General features: G+C 38.1%; 1 protein-coding gene across 2 annotated transcripts in view; it reads left to right on the forward strand.

Annotated features, from left to right (window-relative positions):
* LOC128738187 (UDP-N-acetylglucosamine--peptide N-acetylglucosaminyltransferase 110 kDa subunit) overlaps nucleotides 1-21,748 on the forward strand; it is a 59,314-nt gene that overhangs the window by 3,897 nt on the left and 33,669 nt on the right. The window contains exons 1-5 of one of the 2 annotated variants that reach the window (XM_053833123.1): nucleotides 4,171-4,378; nucleotides 4,462-4,711; nucleotides 11,096-11,306; nucleotides 11,710-11,893; nucleotides 11,963-12,031. In XM_053833123.1, the coding sequence (XP_053689098.1) occupies nucleotides 4,531-4,711; nucleotides 11,096-11,306; nucleotides 11,710-11,893; nucleotides 11,963-12,031 (645 nt within the window). In that variant the 5' untranslated portion in view covers nucleotides 4,171-4,378; nucleotides 4,462-4,530. Of the gene's footprint in view, nucleotides 1-4,170; nucleotides 4,379-4,461; nucleotides 4,712-11,095; nucleotides 11,307-11,709; nucleotides 11,894-11,962; nucleotides 12,032-21,748 lie in introns of those variants that run through there. The other variant, XM_053833122.1, reaches the window with a different exon arrangement.

Here is a 21,748-nt window from a genome sequence, read left to right on the forward strand (position 1 = left end):
TTCCATTTGCTTGATTAGTTCTCGAGTTATGAGGAAATTGGTATTTCATTTGTACAGGAGCCCCCCCTCTTAAAGTGAGGAGGGGTCCTAATTCAACATAGAAAATTTTCTTGCCCTCGAAAACCTTCACATGCCAAATTTGGTTCCATTTGCTTGATTAGTTCTCGAATTATGAGGAAATTTGTATGGAAACCCCCCCTCTTAAAGGGGAGAGGAGTTATAAATCCCCTTATAAAGAGGGGAGGGGTCTCAAATTACCCTAGAATAAATTCTTGTCACCGAAAACACCCACATGCCAAATTTGGTTCTATTTGCTTGATTAGTTCTCGAGTTATGCAGAAATTTGTGTTTCATTTGTATGGGAGCCCCCCCTCTTAGTGGGGGGGAGGGGTCTCTAACCATCACTAAAACCTTTCCTGGCCCCAAAAACCTCTACATGCAAATTTTCACGCCGATTGGTTCAGTAGTTTTTGATTCTATAAGGAACACAGGACAGACAGACAGACAGACAGAAATCCTTCTTTATAGGTATATATATATATATATATATATATATATATATATATATATATATATATATATATATACTAGCTGACCCTACAAACTTCGTATTGCCACAAATTAACCTGTGTTGTACATAAATCATGAATCTCGGATGATCTTTGTCACTTCTCGAGTTTTGCAAGCCCCCCAGTGGGCGGCGCTTCCGACGGCGGGTCACCGGCAACACTCGCCACCGGCTCGTCCTGAATGATCTAGTGTTACTATAGATAGTTTTTGTGGTCTTGTTATTGATTAATGTTTTATGGAAGAGTCTCGAATTTCTCGAGTTGGATTAGTTTTTGAGTTTCGCAAAAATTTCTGTTTTATTTGTATGAGAGTCCATATCCCCCTACCACAGGGGTGAGAGGTCTCTAAGTATCATAAAATAAATTCAAGACTCAAAAATCTCCTACATGCTAAATTTGGTTCCATTTGCTTGATTAGTACTCAAATTATAAGGAAATTTGTATTTCATTTGTATGGGAGCCCACCCTCTTAAAAGGGAAAGGGGTCGTAATACACCACAGAAAAAAAATTCTGCCATCTAAAACTCTCACATGCCAAATTTGGTTCCATTTGCTTGATTAGTTCTAAAGTTATGAGCAAATTTGTATTTCGTTTGAATGGGAGCCCCCCCCCCTCCTAAAAAGGTAAGAAGTCCTAATTCATCATGGGAAAAATGGTTGCCTCCAAAAACACCCACATGCCAAATATGGTTCCATTTGCTTGATTAGTTCTCGAATTATGAGGAAATTTGTATTTCATTTGTGTAGAAGCCCCCCCTCTTGAAGTGTGGAAGGATCCTAATTCACCGTAGAAAATATTTTTGCCTCCAAAAACCTCAACATGCCGAATTTGGTTCTATTTGCTTGATTAGTTCTCGAGTTATGGGGAAATTTGTATTTCATTTGTATTGGAGCCCCCCCTCCTAATGTGGGAAGAGGTCCTAATTCATCACAGAAAAAATTCTTGCCTCCAAAAACACCTACACGCCAAATTTGGTTCCATTTGCTGGATTAGTTCTCGAGTTATGAGGAAATTTGTATTTCGTTTGTATAGGACCCCCCCTCCTAAAGTGGGGAGGGGTCCCAATTCATCATTGAAAAAAAAAATGTCTCCAAAAACACACACATGCCAAATTTAGTTCAATTCGCTTGATTAGTTCTCGAGTTATGAGGAAATTTGTATTTCATTTGTACAGGAGCCCCTCCTCTTAAAGTGGGGAGGGGTCCTAATTCACCATAGAAAATTTTCTTGCTCTCGAAAACCTTCACATGCCAAATTTGGTTGCATTTGCTTGATTAGTTCTCGAGTTATGAGGAAATTTGTATGGAAGTCCCCCCTCTTAAAGGGGAGAGGAGTTATAATTCCTCTTATAAAGAGGGGAGGGGTCTCAATTCACCATAGAATAAATTCTTGTCACCAAAAAAAACACCCACATGCCAAATGTTGTTCTATTTGCTTGATTAGTTCTCGAGTTAGGAGGAAATTTGTATTTCATTTGTACAGGAGCCCCCCCTCTTAGAGTGGGGAGGCGTCCTAATTCACCGTAGAAAATTTTCTTGCCCTCGAAAACCTTCACATGCCAAAGTTGGTTCCATTTGCTTGATTAGTTCTCGAGTTATGAGGAAATCTGTATGGAAGCCCCCCCTCTTAAAGGGGAGAGGAGTTACAATTCCCCTTATAAAGAGGGAGGGGTCTCAATTTACCATAGAATAAATTCTTGTCACCGAAAACACCCACATGCCAAATTTGGTTCTATTTGCTTGATTAGTTCTCGAGTTATGAGGAAATTTGTATTTCATGTGTATAGGAGCCCCCCCTCCTAAAGTGGGGAGAGGTTCTTATTCATCATAGAAAACATTCTTGCCTCCAAAAACACCTACATGCCAAATTTGGTTCCATTTGCTGGATTAGCTCTCGAGTTATAAGGAAATTTGTATTTCGTTTGTATAGGAGCCCCCCCCCCTCTTAAAGTGGCGAGGGGCCCCAATTCATCATAGAAAAAAATTTTGTCTTCAAAAACACAGACATGCCAAATTTGGTTCCATTTGCTTGATTAGTTCTCGAGTTATGAGGAAATTGGTATTTCATTTGTACAGGAGCCCCCCCTCTTAAAGTGAGGAGGGGTCCTAATTCAACATAGAAAATTTTCTTGCCCTCGAAAACCTTCACATGCCAAATTTGGTTCCATTTGCTTGATTAGTTCTCGAATTATGAGGAAATTTGTATGGAAACCCCCCCTCTTAAAGGGGAGAGGAGTTATAAATCCCCTTATAAAGAGGGGAGGGGTCTCAAATTACCCTAGAATAAATTCTTGTCACCGAAAACACCCACATGCCAAATTTGGTTCTATTTGCTTGATCAGTTCTAGAGTTATGCAGAAATTTGTGTTTCATTTGTATGGGAGCCCCCCTCTGAGTGGGGGGAGGGGTCTCTAACCATCACTAAAACCTTTCCTGGCCCCAAAAACCTCCACATGCAAATTTTCACGCCGATTGGTTCAGTAGTTTTTGATTCTATAAGAAACACAGGACAGACAGACAGAAATCCTTCTTTATAGGTATAGATATATATATATATATATATATATATATATATATATATATATATATATATATATATATATATATATATATATATATATATATATATATATATATATATATATTGTCTGTTCGTCATATTATCGTTTCTTTTTCGGAACCATTTCCCCGTCTTTTTGTAATCTCCTTATTGCCTTTTCTCCTTATTCGTCATCTCATTTTCATTTCTCTGTTATATTTTTATCGTCCTTTTATGTTTTCTTGCCATCTTTCTATCGTATTTTCGTTTTATGGCATTTTGCCGCCTTCTCTTCGTTTTCATTGTCATTTTTTTATCATCTCTCGTCCTGTTTGTTGCCAAGACAACAAAATTGTTGTATTTTTCTTGTCTTTTCGTTGTTCTTTCGGCGTCTTTTTGATGATGTATATGCGCCATATTTTTGTAAACTTTTTTGTATGTTTTATCGACTGTTTGACAGTTTTTATCGTATTTTTACCATCTTTTCATCACAGTTCCATTGACTTTTCATCGCTTTCTGAAAGTCCAAGAGTTTTTATTTGTCGCGTATTGAAGAGGATATTGAACATTGATGTATATTGAATAAGGATTGCATCTACTTGGTTAAAAAGAACAACCTTATTCGCTTGATTTTGAAGTTCTATCGCAATGCAGAAATTTAATTACGGAGCTGCCAAAATGTGGGAAAAAATAAAAATGAAAATATTTAATAACCATTTTGCCGCACTTCAATCAGGAAAATATCAGTATTACTATAAATATCTGCCGTCAAAGCGAAAAATGCTAGTTTTTATTAACAGCAATAAAGCAAATCTTCCATTTTTAATACATTTATCATTAAAGAAAAGTATTCTATTCACTTCTTTTTCTCAGAAAGAATAAAGTTATGCTTTTCAGGATATTATTCATTTCATATACCCCACACGTACTTTTTGTAACTAAATGAAACTTTCAATCTTTTCCGCAAAGTTCATGAAAATCCGTAGATCTGGCATCACTGGCCTGCAGCTCTGTTTTCAACGTTTTCAACGTCAGTCAGTTCAGTTCAGTACAGTTCGCGGCAGACAAACGAAGCTGAAGTACGTCGGCTACAGTGAACGGCAGTCAGTCAAGACAATTTTTCGATAACATGGCGACTGGCTTTCTTTTCTTGTCTCTATCAGTGTGTGCTCAGTAAATTTTTACTTTTCGGTTTAAAATCAATCGAAAATCTATTATTTTGGCCGTTCTTTCTCTATTATCCAGTGCTGGTGTAATTCGTATTACCTATGTGAGCTTCTTATTATTATGAATGTATTTTCGGAGTTTTATATACTAATTTACATTATTTTTTTACTCGCGTTACTACTTCAGATACTACAAGCCGATAGTGCTAGTGATACTGTAATAAAAAAACGTAGAAAAATCGAGCTGGTACGAAAAATGCAAGGTCAAGTTCCTGGGACTCAAACGGCTCAGCCTCCGCCACAGCAGCAGATCCAAGTGCAAGCTCAGCCTCAAACAGTAGTCATTCAGCAGCAACCACAAGTGCAGGTACAGCAACAACAGCAGGTCGTGCAAAACAATGTCAAAATTGATCAGGCTCAGCAGCTGTCCTCAGTCGGTAAGTTACCCCATTCAATCTATCGCAATCAGTTTTCTAGTAAAAATGCATGCTCTAAACATTGCAAAAATATAGTGCTCGTAACAGCGTATCGATTCTAAATATCACGGAAGGTTCAACCCTACTGTTAGATACATACGTGCCGCGATTGCGCTCAACGAACTTCAATTGTTCGAACGGCAAACCTGTGCACAATTCCTCTGACATAGCATAATTACGTGTAACGTGGCGTTTATAAATAGAAATCATTTTAAGAAGTGCTTGTTATGAAAGGGACGTGCGATACCTACTCTATCAATCGAAACCAGCAGGCTGTCGCAATCGAACCAGTTATCATGCAGAGTTCTGCACGTTTAAAGTTTGTGCATTATAGGTAGCATGTAAAATTTTTCTTCTCAAGGTCAAAAGCAGCATGATGCCTGAAAAAATGAATTTACAATTCGCTTGTATTTTCCTAAAAAAGGAAAAGAACATTTATAGACCCTATTGAAATTGATGTTAAAATATTTTTTTATAACATTATGGATACCTATGTTTTATTTAATAGTCATGTGATTCTCGGTTAACTTCGTTTCGCTGGTATTAACACATATGGTCATAATAGTCTGTCTGATTTATCATAGGTAATTCAAATTAATTATCAAGACTTAAAACTACTAGCATGACATTTTACACTATATGCCTTGTAACACTACACCAGATATAAAGCAAAAATCGATATTCTTTGAATCGCTTACAACGTTTTTACGAGCAAAATTCGCGTTTTTTATTTTCTCGATACATAATTAAAAAATAGGTACGTCGATGGGATATCGAGAAAATTTTTGGACGCGTAGGGTAGATGCTCCAGTAATGGAGGGATTATGTCGGGGGATAGTGTGTAAAGACAATTTGAACGCTCAATTTATCAGTTTCCAATTGAACTACATGATAATATGATGCACCATAGTGTTGGCTTTAAATACATACCAAAATTATACCATTCTGCTGGTTAATATAACTAAAATATTGCTTTTCCTGACATTAGTATGTGCTCCAAAAGTAGTGGTAATGTTCCTATAATAGTGGAAAATTTGCCTATAATAGTGGAATGTTGTTTACCGCCTTAGCAACGCTTGCAATGAGCATGGCAGCAGGTGGATAACAACGTAGGCTTGTTAAAATGCTATGGATTGTTACGAATTTCTTAAGCAATTGCACTCTATTGGACTGCTGAAAAGGAATTTGTAATTTTTGCACCAACATCTTGAATTTTAACTGTGTATCTTAGATAAAGCTGTTAACAAATATATATTTAACAATAGAAAACGGAAATTATCTCGAAATCCGCCAAAATCATGATATATTTCGAGTTTCCACCACTACTGGTACTACCACAACTACTGGAGCATCTACCCTAGTAGAAATAGAAAAATCAAAAACAAATTTAGTAATACCTCGATATTGTACCTTGATGCGTGTCGCCTATGTTGCCAAAATCGAAACCGTGCCAAAATCGAGACCCATTTTCCATATGAAAAAATTGAATGTAAATACTTTAAAAATTGACTAAATATCATTATTCAATGATTACAGCCATTTTATGTTTAAAGAGGCATGCCAAATTCGAAATCCCACTGTATTGCAGTCTGCGTGCTATTTGTACTCCGCAATTGCAGAGTAAGTGTTCCGTGGTTAAATATTCTTGCACGAAACCAAGATTCCGAACATGATATTTACTCGGATAATGTCTTGTCACAAGACCGGTAGCGGTAAGCGTGCTAATATCTCTCTTATTGAGACTAAGCAACTTTTGAGTACCTTAATACTCGACGTTATAGATGGTTAGATTGTTTGAGCGATTGTACGGCCATCCAACTGGCCATGACTGTTCGGCTCTCCTATAGCTTCAGCTCACCCTCCAGGTTTGGAGCCGTCTCGTCGTCAACTCGCTACGAGTCGGTGTATTGGGGATAGACGAGGAACAAGGCTAGATGTTCCTTCCCTATGCTCCTATTCCCCCCTCCATCTCTTTCCTGCCTTTGTTTTTTCGGCAGAGGGAGCATGCACGGTAAGAAATCGTCAACCGCATCAGTGACCGGCTTGATGAAGCAAGGGCAGATTACTGTGGAGGGCGCCCTAGTACTCCACTGGCTCCGTTGCGGCGAGAGAATTTATAGAACCCCCTCCACTATTCATCCCTCGGCGTCACACCTTGCATTAGGGGTTTATCCATTCAAGTTTTTACATAATAGCCATGGATAACAGCTATTAAAACAACCTCCATTAGGGGCTTTGGACCCTCTGCTTTGGTTCCTAGTAGTTTTACAAGAGCCGTCCAGCAAGCGGAGAGTTTACACTCAGCCTTCGCATGAGTGCCCCTTCTCTGTCCTCATACGACCCTAGTTTGTACCGGTTGTCCGATTTCCACTAAGGATCGTATCCCGGATGGTACCACGAGGAGGTAGAAATAGGAGTTGCTGAATAAGAGGCTGTGGAACTTCGTGGTGGTTCTGGAGCGCATTATTCAACCGTCTACCATCCATAGCGCATAGGTAGAGTATTGTTGATCAATACTTCTTTCTTTGTCTTAAGCGGAAATGAGTTACGCTCATTATAAGTGTAACCTTTGGTTACATATGTTATATAGAATTAGCTCTGCTAATTTAGTAAGTTTTTTTTAATCTGCTCATAATTACCAATCCAAAAATTTCCTAAGTCCATTTCTGACCAAGTCGACTGTTTGAAGGATAGCGCTCCAGACCATCGGGTGGACCAGTCACTCACACGGGAAAGCTAGTTCGGTCATATCTAAAACGACCTGAGTAAGCTGTCTACTGAGTGGGTGATACCCAACCCCCGGGCATCAACTATGTTTCCTGAAACCGCCACAAAATGAGGTGGCGCTACAGGCGTTTTGCTTTTAATACGCTGCATTCACACGGCAGCGAAGTGATGCGATCAAGCCAACAAAACATAAACACGTAGAAGTGAAGAATTTTACATGAATCTCAATAACAATTCATCGATAAAAATAATTTACTTCTAATTCAAAACAGTGCCTAATTTTGAACAGTTGCAATTTTTTCTTAAAAATTGACAAAACTCTAGCTATTTAAACCATTTTAATAACAGGAAATAATCAGACGCAGCGATAAAATGTACAATGCTTACCGGGAGAGAAATTGTGTTGCGATCGACGGGATGAGTGATATCCCTCCACGTCTGGGACTTTTGTAATACAATTAGAAGATTCCTCTGTATGTGTGATTACCCTCCATGTTCACGTAGACGGAGGGGTCGCCCCTACAGGGTTGCTCACAGATACCATGAGGCACACAAACGAGGTATTCAAAACCATAGGGTATTATGCAGTAAATAATGGTTGCCAGGACAAAAGGTTGTTAATTAAAAAAATCAAATTTTTAATTGAGCGAAATTATAAAAGGGCTCAGGCACGATAAACTGGAGATCATTTGTTTGGAAAACTTAACGATATCAGTGTGCGTATCGTATTGTGATTTTTTAAATAATTTTTTATCGGTGAGATGAAATGCTGATTATGTTGTCTGTGTGTAATTAAAATCAAAATACTAGGTAATTGTCAGGTTTAAAAAAATTTTATTGTGTAATATAAATAGTCGATGGTAACATTTTAATAATATTTTAGTGCCAAATAATTAAACAACAAAAATAAATAAAAGCCAAGAATCCACAAACACGAAGAAAAAAAGATGAAAGCAATGAATGAAGCAGACGTGAATAAAAAGTTTGTAAAAATAATAGTGTTGTTATACAAAGAAACAAAAGGTAAAAATAATTATCAGATTTTAAAATGTGTAATGGTAGATTAAGGCTGGTGTATGAAAAAGACTTAGATCCCTCGAATAAGTCCTTTTATTCTTGGATTTTATTCCTAAGGCGCAGAAGACCAGCGCTAGCATCTGTGCCAGTCAGCATTCGGCGCAGCGCGATAGAATCGTTCTGCTTTTCCATCGGTTCTATGTACTAGCTCCCATGCTAGCAGCGAGTACTAGCAGCGAAAGTCCCGCTGTGGGTAGTTTTAACGTCGCCTGCAATTAAAACACCTGTGCAATCAGTAGCCTAGCTGTCGATTCAGCAATGACGGATAGAACACGAAACCCCATAGCTATAGTGGTCGAGGCCACTTTGATCGTCGTAATCGTCGTCGTCGAGGATAAGTATGACACACCAGCCTTAGATAAGCGCAAGTAATCTAGTTCTTAGTAAAAACTGTCAGGAAAAGGGTAGTAAATGGTTAAGTTATATGTAGAATCAAGATTTTACGACATCCTCATTACCTATCCTGAAATTTTATCTCCACAAAACTAGTTTTCAATCCTGGTCATTCAGCATTATTTGGATTTGTGACCTTCATATAATTCATTCATATATCGATCCTTGAATTCTTGGCATTATTATTACCTGTTATATAACCCGGATTAGTGGTTCGTGTACGCGGTTTCTATTTGCGACGGAAACACGGATTGAGATTAGCAATTTCTTTTCCCCTGCCCTTCCCACTGAGCAGTTCGGTGGGCAACAATAAGATACATGACCTATCTATCGTTTCACTAGCAAACGTCTCCATATGTGGGCGAGACGACCACAGATCGCGGATGTTTGCCGGCAAGCAGCCGTTGGAAGCACCGGAAAATGTCTCTATTTAGGTGCATGCATTTTCCTAGGTTTACTGACTAGTAACCGTCTTAGTTGAGTCCAAGCGAGCGACAGCGCACATTCGGCCATGTGTTTTTCGGTCATTTGTGGTTCGACCATTCGTGCTTCGGCCATCAGACCCATTATGCCATTTGTTATTTCATCCATTTGTATTTCGGCCATTCGTAGGTAATCCGTTGTACCTGAATCCATTTCTAGTTTCTCAATGCCGAACATGTCATATGGTGAATGCGTTTGCACACTGTAAACGAATCCATCATCAGGACCATCGCTATATTACCGGTGGAAGCATAACTTTTACATATTTACTTTTACATAATTCGAAGCGTATTTTTGTATGGGATAAATGAAACACAAATTTCCTCATAACTCGAGAACTAATAAAGCAAATAGAACCAAATTTGGCATGTGGGGGTTTTTGGAGGCATGAATTTATTTTATGATGGTTTGAGACCTCAGCCCAGTGGTATGATGATAAGGACTCTTATACAAATAAAACAGAAATTTTTGCGTATGTGCCATGTTCTCTGCTATGTAACAAGCGGTAAGCTGTGAAAGTAAACTAATAAAACTTTCTCGGAGCAAGAGACAGTGAATGGACGTCGCTAACTTACGTACCAGTTGCCATTCATGTCAAGAAAAGAAGGACATTCGAATGGCACATATTTGCGATGAACGTGCTTTGGTTTTCATGTTATCTGTAACCATTTGCCCTTTCAAAGGCCACAAGCGAGTTAAAGTAAGATTATTGAAAGCTACGCATAACCATATTTAATACAATAATCTGTGGGCTGGTCATTCATTACTATTTAAACCTTTATGATGCATACCAGTGATTTTTAAAAGAAACCTCTATGTCTCAGAGGTTGCAGGCGTTGTACTTATGAACGTATTTTCAAAGCCACCATTGCATTCAATGAAGAATTTCGCTCTACTCTTTTAATCATTAACTTAAACAATGGCACTTACAGATTCTTGTAAACATACATATACCAGAGATGCAGTTTACATTAGTATTTGATCTAATGATCTGATATAGTCCTACGTCACCCTTTCGTACAACCCTTAGGGCTGTATACCTTGTAGTTTTTTGTGATATGGGACAGATATGCTTCCGGCAGCAGTAAAGAACCATCACATCGGAAGTCGGAACACTTGCTTCTGTATTCTCGCTCAACTACAAAATCCAATTATACTACGTACATCGTACATGGATAAAACTACGTACAGAAATACACGCTTATTATAAGAAATGGGTATTGAACTGAAAAAAGGAAAAACTTATAAATCATTCTTGCATTTGTTTTTGTTGTAGCTGAATGAAATCATAGTCATTACTGATCCAATATTTATGTCCGTGGACTAACAAAACATGTAAAATCAATGCAGGCCAACCGAACAACTCAAATTTTTAAGATGAAATTAGTCGTCATCGATTCTGCCAATTTTTTTTTTTTTTTTGAAACAAAAATTCTGTTTATGAAAATATATTCGCTGTGTTCAGATTGGCAAGAAGAATGCAATATTTTAATTTTTATAAACAGAATCCCGCTTTTGGGCCGAAAAACTGCTTCCGAAATTGGGCTTTCCGACGAAAAGTTAATGACTGCTGGTTTCCCGTTATGTTAAATTAAGATTTGGCATTGATTTCACTCAAAAAAGTGCCCTCCTGTCTGAAGTACATAATTAATTCCTTTTTTGCAGGACTATTGGAACTAGCTCATCGTGAATACCAAGCAGTCGATTATGAAAATGCTGAGCGCCACTGTATGCAACTATGGCGTCAGGAAAGTAACAACACTGGAGTGTTGTTGCTTTTGTCTTCAATCCATTTTCAATGCCGTCGGCTGGACAAATCAGCGCAATTTTCCACATTGGCGATCAAACAAAATCCGTTGTTAGCTGAAGCATACAGGTAATGAAACTCTATGGAAGCGTTCTTTTAATTCCCAAAGATCATCTATCGATTGACAATCCAATGTTACGACTTGAATTTTCATTAGACTTATTATGACATAGCAGACAAATCTAGCAAATGCAACAGACTGTAAATACAGTCAATATTGAATATATTCAATATTGAAAAGCACCTATCACATGGGGGAAGAGATATAAAATGCACCGCCCAATTCCCTTTTTATATAATTATTTTCCTTTTCAAATGCATGTCCTTGGTCATTGTATGTGTTTACCCATTTCACTCTTTTGTTAACCTCATGCCATTTTTCCGAAGTTTCGCATAATACCTATAGTCTTCCAGTTCTTAGTGCTATTTCCCTTCTTACCGAATTACTTCTGTTGCGCTTCTAAACTTTCAGCAATCTGGGAAACGTGTACAAAGAGCGTGGCCAACTGCAGGAAGCCTTAGAAAACTATCGCCATGCCGTTCGTTTGAAGCCCGATTTCATAGATGGCTACATCAACCTGGCTGCAGCATTAGTAGCCGCTCGAGACATGGAACAGGCAGTTCAGGCCTATGTGACCGCTTTGCAGTACAATCCGGTATAGCCAATGCAATTGTGCTAATTTTTGGTAGTTTGGTATATAATATTATTATTTTAATTTATTTAGGATTTGTACTGCGTCAGAAGTGATTTGGGAAACCTGCTGAAAGCGCTAGGGAGGCTAGACGAGGCGAAGGTAAGTTGGGTTACAGATTTCGAAAACAGCGGTAGTTTGTCATTAATCTATCTTTGATTATTGTTTTCGTATTATTTATGTGTGTATAATGTGTATGTGACACGTATAATTCAATTTGTTATTTATTGAGAAAAGAATTCGGATGAAACGGGCCGTTTGGCTATGAGTTTATTTCTAGGCTATCAATATCCTACATGTTATTTAATGATAGTTATCAGTGAAGTTTTGTAATATCTCATAAATATCAGGTCACAAGTTGATCTTCGAGCGATGCAGTTCTATATCAAGCCGAAATAGGGAGGTAGGTTTGTGGCACATAATTTACAGTGTTCTTTTGTTTTTTTATCATTCTCAAGCAATATATTTTGTTAGACTATGGAATGGAATCATAGCCACACGTAACGTTCTCCTAATTTTTGGTAGTAAATCAAAAAACGAGTGAATGTGACAGGCTGAATGTGTAATATATATTTTTGTTTCGTTTGTCACACAAAAACTTGCTTTGAGTTCGTTCACTAATCATTGAAATTATGTTACTAAGAAATCGTTTTTGTTGAAAGCCTTTTGCTATACACACAACGTCACTGATCGAATTCTCGCCTAAATGATTTCAGTGTTTACCGCAGCAACCAAAAGCTAATTTGATTACAGCCTAAAAGCATGGGAGCATCTTTCTCCCCGATCCGAGCTAGACAAGCGGATTTTTCCAGTTGCACTTCAAAGCACCGATACATCCGGATGACTACAGTGATGATCACGAGTTAGTAAATCGCCTTAAACAGCACAGCAACTCTAGATGCATTTAGAAATTATATGACTAAGTTAAGCCTAAGTTGGAGCTGTTTACGTGGCGACAGGTAAAGTAGCATGTTTGGTTGATATTGGCATATATTTAATACATATAAGGTTCTGTAAAAATAAATGTCGATTCTGCTGAAAACGTGAAACATGAATGAGATTTTTACTCGACAGCTTCACATCTAATATTTTTTCGTGTCAAGCGAAACGTGGTATGCGTTTTCAGCAAGATCGACTTTTGTTTCGGTTTGACATGATTTCTGGCATTTCCAGCCAACAAGCTAAGCCCAAACATGATGTAAAATTTTTGTTTTCCTATATCTAATTTTATTCGTCGACGCTAAAGATGTAACCAGGATTCCAACGTCATATCGATGATACTTAGATTGTAAAAAAATGTTTTGATAGTTTCTAGTCGAGATGCGAAGTGTACTAAGAAATCTTTAAAATGGTTGTTTCTTAAAAAACATTAAATAGATGAATGTTTCAAATATGATCGCTATGAAACCTTCAACTATTACTGACATGTCACGTTTAATCTCTTGGGTTGGTCGATTCTAGAAAAACATTCAATCAAATTATTGCAATGTACAATTTTTGTTGTACAAATAATGTTCAAATCCAATTGTATATCCTTCGGTTCGGTTACCCAGTTTTCTGCTAGAACGACGTAGATAAATGACCACAATCATCTTGTAGCTTTATCGTTTATTATGAAATTGGTCAAATTAACCATAGGCGTAGAACTCAACCTCACTAATGAATGTTGTCAATAGTCGTTCTTGTTGAGATTAAACATAGTTTTAAAGAAACAACTAGACTTTTATGAAAATATCAGAAGTGTTAGTATTAAAAATTATCGTTTTCAGTGCAGTAAGGTGTATGCAGCGGTACGAGAAGTAGCAGCTGGCGCGGAAGCTCCTGTATGGCATATTTCATGTAGATATTAGAAAAAAGGTTACTAGAGCACTCAGTCATGAAAATTACGACACCAACTCAAGCTAAATTGGCTTTCAAAATTTCGCGTAAAATTTATATTAACTGTACTCAATTAACTTATCATGACTGTGTGATCGAGCCTTATTTAATAGTATTAGAATACAGTTTCTGTATCTTGGATAGATAATTGTCTTCGGATCTTGAAAACTATAAAATTCCAACATTGGGTGTATTTAAACTCCCATAATTATTACCCAGGATACAAAAACTTACCTTTTATACATGTTTCTGCGGCTTTTATTAAATTATCCAAAATCACAAATCTAAATGTGCTTTAAACAACCTTAATCTTTATTTTTAAAACTTTTAACAAATATTGAAGACTTTAATATGGAATATGGAATTTATTTAATATGGAAAATAACCATTTATTTTATCGTTTGAGGAATTTACGAAAGGATTACGTAAGTAACCAAGCCTTATTGGCATTCATTAATGTTATTCATTTATACAGCTTTTTCATAAACCAATCTAATATATACATGTGTGTGCGGGTGTGGGCTTACCTATTTTTATTGAAAATCGTTCATTAATTACTTGATTCATACAACTACTGTTTTTGCTAGGTATCATAGCACGATTTAGTGCTAATACAATCATAAATAAAACCTATATTGTCTGCATTTTTTTGTATTTTTTATGTTTTATCAAGAGCTGTTAGCAAATTACTACTTAGTTAGCCTAAGCACTATTTAGCTAAACGTTAAGAAAATGTTCGTTAAAATGCGTTTATGTCGCCGTAATAATCAGAAGAGAGGGAGGCCAGAGTGAGTCCATCAATGTTACACAGGTCCTTTTGAAAGGTTACGCGGGATTTATTTGTCTCTTCGGTGACATTCGCCTCGATTGTACAACCTGATTGGACCCGTTCCGGTCGGCATACAGTTTGATTCTGATCGCAGTAAAATTGATCTGATCGGAACAGGTTCGATCGGTAAGCAGAATACCGGCGATTTATAGTTTTTAAAAGATGCTGCAAAACTTGAATGTAACGGAATGCATTGATAAAGAATTCGAACAAAATTTCGGACTGTTTGTAGTCAGCAGTTCGCAGCGGATCAACTGTGTTTGTGTTTATAAGCTGCGCTATTTATCACATTTTACCAATGCTTACCAGTCGGACTTCATGGAGGCTCGCGTAGTTGCGGACCAGATTGATAACATTCGACAGATTTTTCAGACAGAATTTCCCTTCGAAACGCGGCGTGGTTTGAGACAAGGCATACTGTTCAACATCGCTCTTGAGCGGGTAGTACGACAACGAGGTAGAGAGCCGGGGTGGCTCTTGCCGTATCAACAATTCCTCTCCACTGTGCTGGGCTACTCGTCACCTATTCGTTAAGCGTCTCGACACAGGTAAGACGGCTTCAACCTGGTCGAGTCATCTAGCACGTTGGGTTCTTGAAAAGAACGGATTAATTGCACAGTCGTCCGCCATCCTTGCGACGTGGCCGGCCCACCGTACCAACTTTCGCCAGAAGTACGATGGTAAACTCTCGAAGTAGTGCTTGCAACTCGTGGTTCATACGTCCTCGCCACTCTTCGCTATCCGTTTGTACTCCACCAAAAATAGTCCGCAACACCTTTCGTTCAAATACGGCAAGTGCACGTATGTCTTCCGTAAGCAAAGTTACTGTCTCAAGTCTATAAAGGACTACCGGTCTGATTAGCGTTTTGTCATTGTCAACTTTGTGCGACGGTGTGTGCTCTTTGATCTTGCGGAGGGAAAAGTACTTCCTTATTATCTGCATTGACGGGTCTATTAGGCGCCTACCCCGTTTGCTAACGGAACATTTGATTGTTAGAAAAACTTTTTGACGTAGGACTAGTAGTAATCATTACATATTTCCCTAACAAACTTTTAAATAATTGAAAAATGTTACCCATTGTCTAACTAAAAATCCACGCTCGTGATACCTCGGAATAAGTAATGCTGATTTGCCGTAGCGATAAGGATATCTCCACACCACAAGCGGTACGGTTGTATACAATCGTACTTAAATTTACACTCATTCCAGTTTTTACACTTGCATTTAATGGTTCTCGTTACATTTTTCTTTTATTTTTATAAAAAAGTGACAAAGCCTCCTCGTTCCAACTGGCCGAAGATTTATAACGAAGTTCAGCAAAACCTTGGGCTTAAACTTTGGGCATAGAGCCGTGGTGGCTCGTACTGTTTCAAGCACTCGTCTCCATTCAACTCGGTCTTGGGCCACTCGTCGCTAATTCCCTGGTCGTCTTAGAAGTCGCAAATCGCTTTCGACCTGGTCGAGCCATCGTGCACGTTGGGCGTCCCGGTTCCTGGTGCCGGTGGGGTTCTTGAAGAGGACTCGTCGCACTGTCGTCCGGCATCCTTACGACGTGTCCAGCCCACCGTAGCATGCTAACTTTCGCTAGATGTACGATGGGAGTCTCCCCAAGCAGTGCCTGTAGCTCGTGATTCATACGCCTCCGCCACTCTTCGCTTTCAGTTTGTACTCCGCCAAATATCGTTCGCAGCACTTTCCGCTCAAACACGGCAAGGGCGCGTATGTCCTCCGTAAGCAGCGTCACGGCTTTAAGTCCATAAAGAACTACCGGTCTAATAATGGTTTTGTACATTGTTAGCTTCGTGCGGCGGCGTATGCTTCCTGATCGTAGCGTTTTACGAAGGGCAAAGTAGGTCCGATTTCCCGCTTGGATGCGCGGCTGGATCTCCTTACTAGTGTTGTTCTCCGCGGTTACCAGCGATCCCAAATACACGAACTCCTCTGCCACTTCTAGTTCGTCGCCGTCAACGGTTACCGTCCGTGGGAGGCGCGCATTTGTTTCCTTTGAGCCTCTTCCTTTCATGTATTTGGTCTTCGACGCATTTATTTTTAGCCCAATTCTCCTAGACTCCGCTTTCAGTCTGGCGTAGATTGCCTCCGCCGTCGCAAAGTTCCTGGCAATGATATCGAAGTCATCTGCAAAGCCTAGAAGTTGGCTACTCTTGGTAAAAATCGTGCCTCGCGTTTCGATGCCCGCTCGTCGGATCACCCCCTCAAGAGCGATGTTGAACAGCATGCAGGATAGACCGTCACCTTGTCTCAACCCTCGACGCGTCTCGAAGGGACTCGAGCGTACGAAACACATCACTCGATCCAATGTAGCTCTGATCAGTCGCGTCAGTTTGTCCGGAAAACCGTATTCGTGGTGATAAAATCCTCTCGTCCTTAAAAAATTTCTTACCATCGCTATTATACTGCCGCTGGAAGCATATCTGTCCCATGTTACAAAACACGAAAATGAGAAAATCGCACTCAAAGTTGAAAAACTGATTTTTCTAAAATTAGTTAGTTTTGATGTAATTATTTGTTCCTCTTTGAGATAATGTTGAAAAACTTCACTAAATTTTTTATACAACTTGAAAACATTTTATATGAAAAGGTATATGCAGCGAGACAAATATGCATCCATTTTTCCAGTGGGACAAATTGTCCTCAAACTTTTTAGAGTTTTTCTAGTATAAACACCATGTTTTCGATTCATATTGTATTCATAAAAATACATATATAATTATAAAGTTAGACAACAAAATGTCTAACATTGAAAATGAAAATGACAAAATGTAACATGGGACAATTATGCTTCCACCGGCAGTATAAACCTAGACCAATTTGATGTCTGATAGGGAAGTGCGCCAGAAAAAGTGATATCTCCTCATCCTAGCAAGATTTCTTAGGATCGCGATAAACTTAGTCAATTTGATATCCTAAAAGTGAACAATTATAAAAAAGTGAGTGACCAACCTTATCTTTCGCCCGATTGTATCCATATACTAAATGATTTTATTCAAAACTGATGTCTTATATGAAAAAGGGGTTCACGGAATATTCATGCATGTGATGTGCTGTAGCAATTTTCGAAATGATGAAGAAATAGTGACTGTCTGATCTAAGGTCTCGGGCGTTTAATATATTGCTTTAATTTATGATATTTTAACTGTCATAATTTTAACTCGTGGTTCGTATGTTAGTTGAAAATAATTATATTTCAAGTCAACCTGTCACAATAAATGGTGCTAAATATCCATTTGAAAGAAAATTGACGAAAGTGAATCAGTGGCAAATGATAACCCAGATTATTTATTTATTCTTTCCGTTCAACCATAAGTTGTGCGTCCAATGACAAATATTTTGTGTTTTGAGCAAGATCCTTAAACCAGTTAACATTACTTTCAAACTATTACCTAAAGTTGACTAGTCACACCAAAATTTTCAAAATTCGATGTCGTCGACAATCACCAAGGTAGCTAAATCGTGGGTAACTAAATACCAAACGACTCGGTTCTGCTTGCACGTCGATTGTTTACGTAGGCTTCGATCATATTAGCACTTAGCTCTTTTGGACCAATGAAATCTCCAGGTCGGGATAGTATTCTACCCATTTTTTTTACAGAAAATGGACGACGATATAATGTGTGAGCTCAGCACCCTTTTTCAACTTTCACAGATCACAGAAAATCACACATAATTATATCCGTAATGAGTTAAAGAACTCTCTGCTGCATGGAAATCAGAGTGCATACGAACACGGCTAATCTACGGAAACCGCACTGCATTGCTTAGTATAACGTTAATTGAGAAATCGCTCAAGAAGAATCGTTGGGTGATCAAAGGATGTACACAACGAGTTCACTCCCCCTTGCTTTGGATATTGGTTATGAGACTATTGCTTAGGCCGTCGATGTAGAACTTATCGTCAGAGGAAAGTTTGATGCAGTACTGTTAAGTCGCAAGTCACTAGGAGTTCCAAACATTCACAGAAACAGTCGCTATATCATTCACTAGGTGAATGGTAATATACCATTACTCTCCTTATACTGATTGGTCACGCTGAGCTTCAGTAAGGCCATTGCAAATCATTTTTAAAGTTTTTAAAGTTACTAAACTACTGAACGAAACTTATCAATTTATATTTATATGGAAAGATAAAAAGATCAGCAATTTTATGGAGGGGGGCTCCCCGCTTTAGGAGTGGGGGCTCCCATTCAAATAATATACAAATTTTTTCATAACTCGAGAACTAATTAAGCAAATGGAACCAAATTTGGCATGTGGGGGTTCATGAAGGCATAAATTTATTTTATGATAGTTTGAGACTCCTCACCCCTGTGGTAGGAAGATAAGGACTCTCATACAAATAAAACAGAAATTTTTGCGTATGGGCCATATTGTCTGTTATATAACAAGCGGTAAGCTGTGAAAGTAAACTAGTAAAACCTTCTCGGAGCAAAAGACAGTGAATCCACGCCGTTAACTTACGTGCCTGTTGCCATTCATGTCAAAAGAGAAGGACATTCGAATGGCACGTCATATTTATGATGAACGTGCTTTGGCTTTAATGTTATTTGTAACCAATGGCCCTGTTAAAGGTCACAAGTGAGTAAAAGTAAGATTATTGAAACATGTCAACCTACACATAATCATGTTTGATACAATAATCTGGAGGCTGGTCATTCATAACTATTTCAACCTTTATGATGCAGACAAGTGATTTTTAAAAGAAATCTATGTCTCAATGGTTGCAGGCGTTGTACTTATGAACCCCCGTCCACGTATTTTCAAAGCCACCATTGGATTCAGTAAAGAATTGAAGAATGAAGAATATTTCGCTCTCTTTTAAACATTCACTTAAACAATTGCACTCACAGATTCTTATAAACATACATATGCCAGAAATGCAGTTTTCATTAGTCTTTGATCTAATGATCTGATATAGTCCTTCGTCACCCTTTCGTACAACCCTTAGGGCTGTATACCTTGTAGCTTTTTTTTAGAAAATCGATTGTCTGTGGGCTTCTACAGTCCGAAAAACTCGAAAAATGAGTGGACGAGTTGAGTTAATGCTTCTAGCACGAAACAGGAATCGACATTCAAACAATGGAAGCAGCAGAAGCAACAGAAAAAGCTAAAATGACCCATAATTGTTTGTGACCCATGATTGTGGACTGACTGTAATTTGCGGTTTCGTCACTAAACGAGAATGACATTAGCTGGGGCTCGTATGTTTAGGCATTAGAGGGGAGCAAAAAGAGTGGAGGCGAGGATCTGGGAATTTGGAATTTGAAGTTGTTGATATAATTCCTACTGCAAACAGCTTCAGCGAGGGCCTCGGCTAATGTCAAAAAATCTTTATATGTGTGCGTGGTGGAATACATCATAGCGGCGTATATTCCAAATATCGCGAAAATTCCAAAATTTTCATAAAAACCGCGTTAACTCCGAAAATCGTGTAAAATCTCAAAATTTCAAAATTCGCGCAACAAAACAAACTTGTAGTTACTGTTTATTTAACCGTTATGTGTGCGACAAAAAAAACTCTTTTAGCAGGGTGACAAGGGTTACCCGGGTACCCAAAATTGATATTGTTATAACATCAACAATTTTAAACCGATTTTGATGAAATAGGTGTCATTTGATTCATTAATTTGTCTAGTTTTGCAATATTTGGCCATTTGGGGCCTGAGAGTCCGGAATTCCGACAGAGTGTCTGTTGTGAGGTAGAGAACTTTTAGAATTGCAGGAACATCAGTTATACGAATATCAAAACTCTATAAATTCATACAGCGAACTATTTCATATAATGAGCTGAATCCGGTTGGCTATTCCGAAGCAGGTAGGCCGAAGGCGGTAGGCGAAGTTAGGCGAAGTAGGCCAGTCCAGGATAGGAGGTAAAACCTAGCAATATGGGTATCAAAGTTCTTGATATTAGTTCGGTAGGTGATATTTTTTACATTTCGATGTATTTTGATTGGTTATTTCGAAAATGGCTTCTACAGGGTCACTGATGATTTAAGATAATGCTTAGCATTCTCGGAACGGTTCAAAACATAGAACCATCCATTATACATTTAGCGCCAGTTCTAAAAGTATCAATCAGTACTAAACTGGCCATATCGGTTCAGTACTACTGAAAGATCCACTATACCAATTCTTATATTTGCTTAGGATCCCAACTGGCCATCTGTAAACCTACAGAAACCGAATTCTGGAATGGCCAATGCGATCTAAAGTGACTAGTTTATATCATTAGGTGAAAAAGGGTCCACAATGTCAAGTTCACATCTGATAGCTTTGCTGATAGCTGATATTCTTTCAAAACGAGCGGCTTCCCACCTTTTACCGGACGTTGCTCCGGAATTGCCGATTCCCGGGAACTACTTGTCATTTGATGACCAAAGGCTTTATCTAATCAAAACTAGATAAATGACCGAATCGAATGCCACTGGTTTCATCCAAATCGGTTCAAAATAACCAAAGTTATGAAGGGTACCCGGGTACCCTTGTCGCCCTCCTACGTAATAAATTCAAGTGCCTCTCATTGCTAATCCCCTTTATGGATATACCTCAAATTACCTCAGTTACTTAAAATCAACGAGTTTTACGATGTCGCAAAATTTCAATACCTTATGTTTTAAATTGAATGAGTTATAACTATTTTAAAACTGAAAAGGTACCCGGGTGCCCTGTCGCACATATAACGGTTAAACAGATTTCTGTATGACTTAAGTTGATTCTAGTCGAAATTTTAATCAACTTTTGTAAGATGTCTGGTTATGATTATGTTAAAAATTTTCTAAAGTATGGTTTTAAGTTAAAACATTATCTATCAAGATTTATTTCTAATTTTAAATTATTTGTTTCATGTTTCTTGTTGTGTGTTACTACTATAATGAAATAAAATGATTTCGAGATTTTTTCGTACGCAAACAACGGCACTTCAGCAATGTTCTGTTGTTTTAAAATTTCAACTGTTCTTTGAAATCTGCACGATGTCCACATCGAATTGAATAACTGAGGCGTCCATCAAAATTGCTTCGATAATTTAGAAAACCAGCAGAAACTTGTATAATTTTATATTCTTATCTTTCTACAGCCCCATTAGTTACATTCGAAG

Source organism: Sabethes cyaneus, chromosome 2, assembly GCF_943734655.1.
Source record: "Sabethes cyaneus chromosome 2, idSabCyanKW18_F2, whole genome shotgun sequence".
NCBI lineage: Eukaryota > Metazoa > Arthropoda > Insecta > Diptera > Culicidae > Sabethes > Sabethes cyaneus.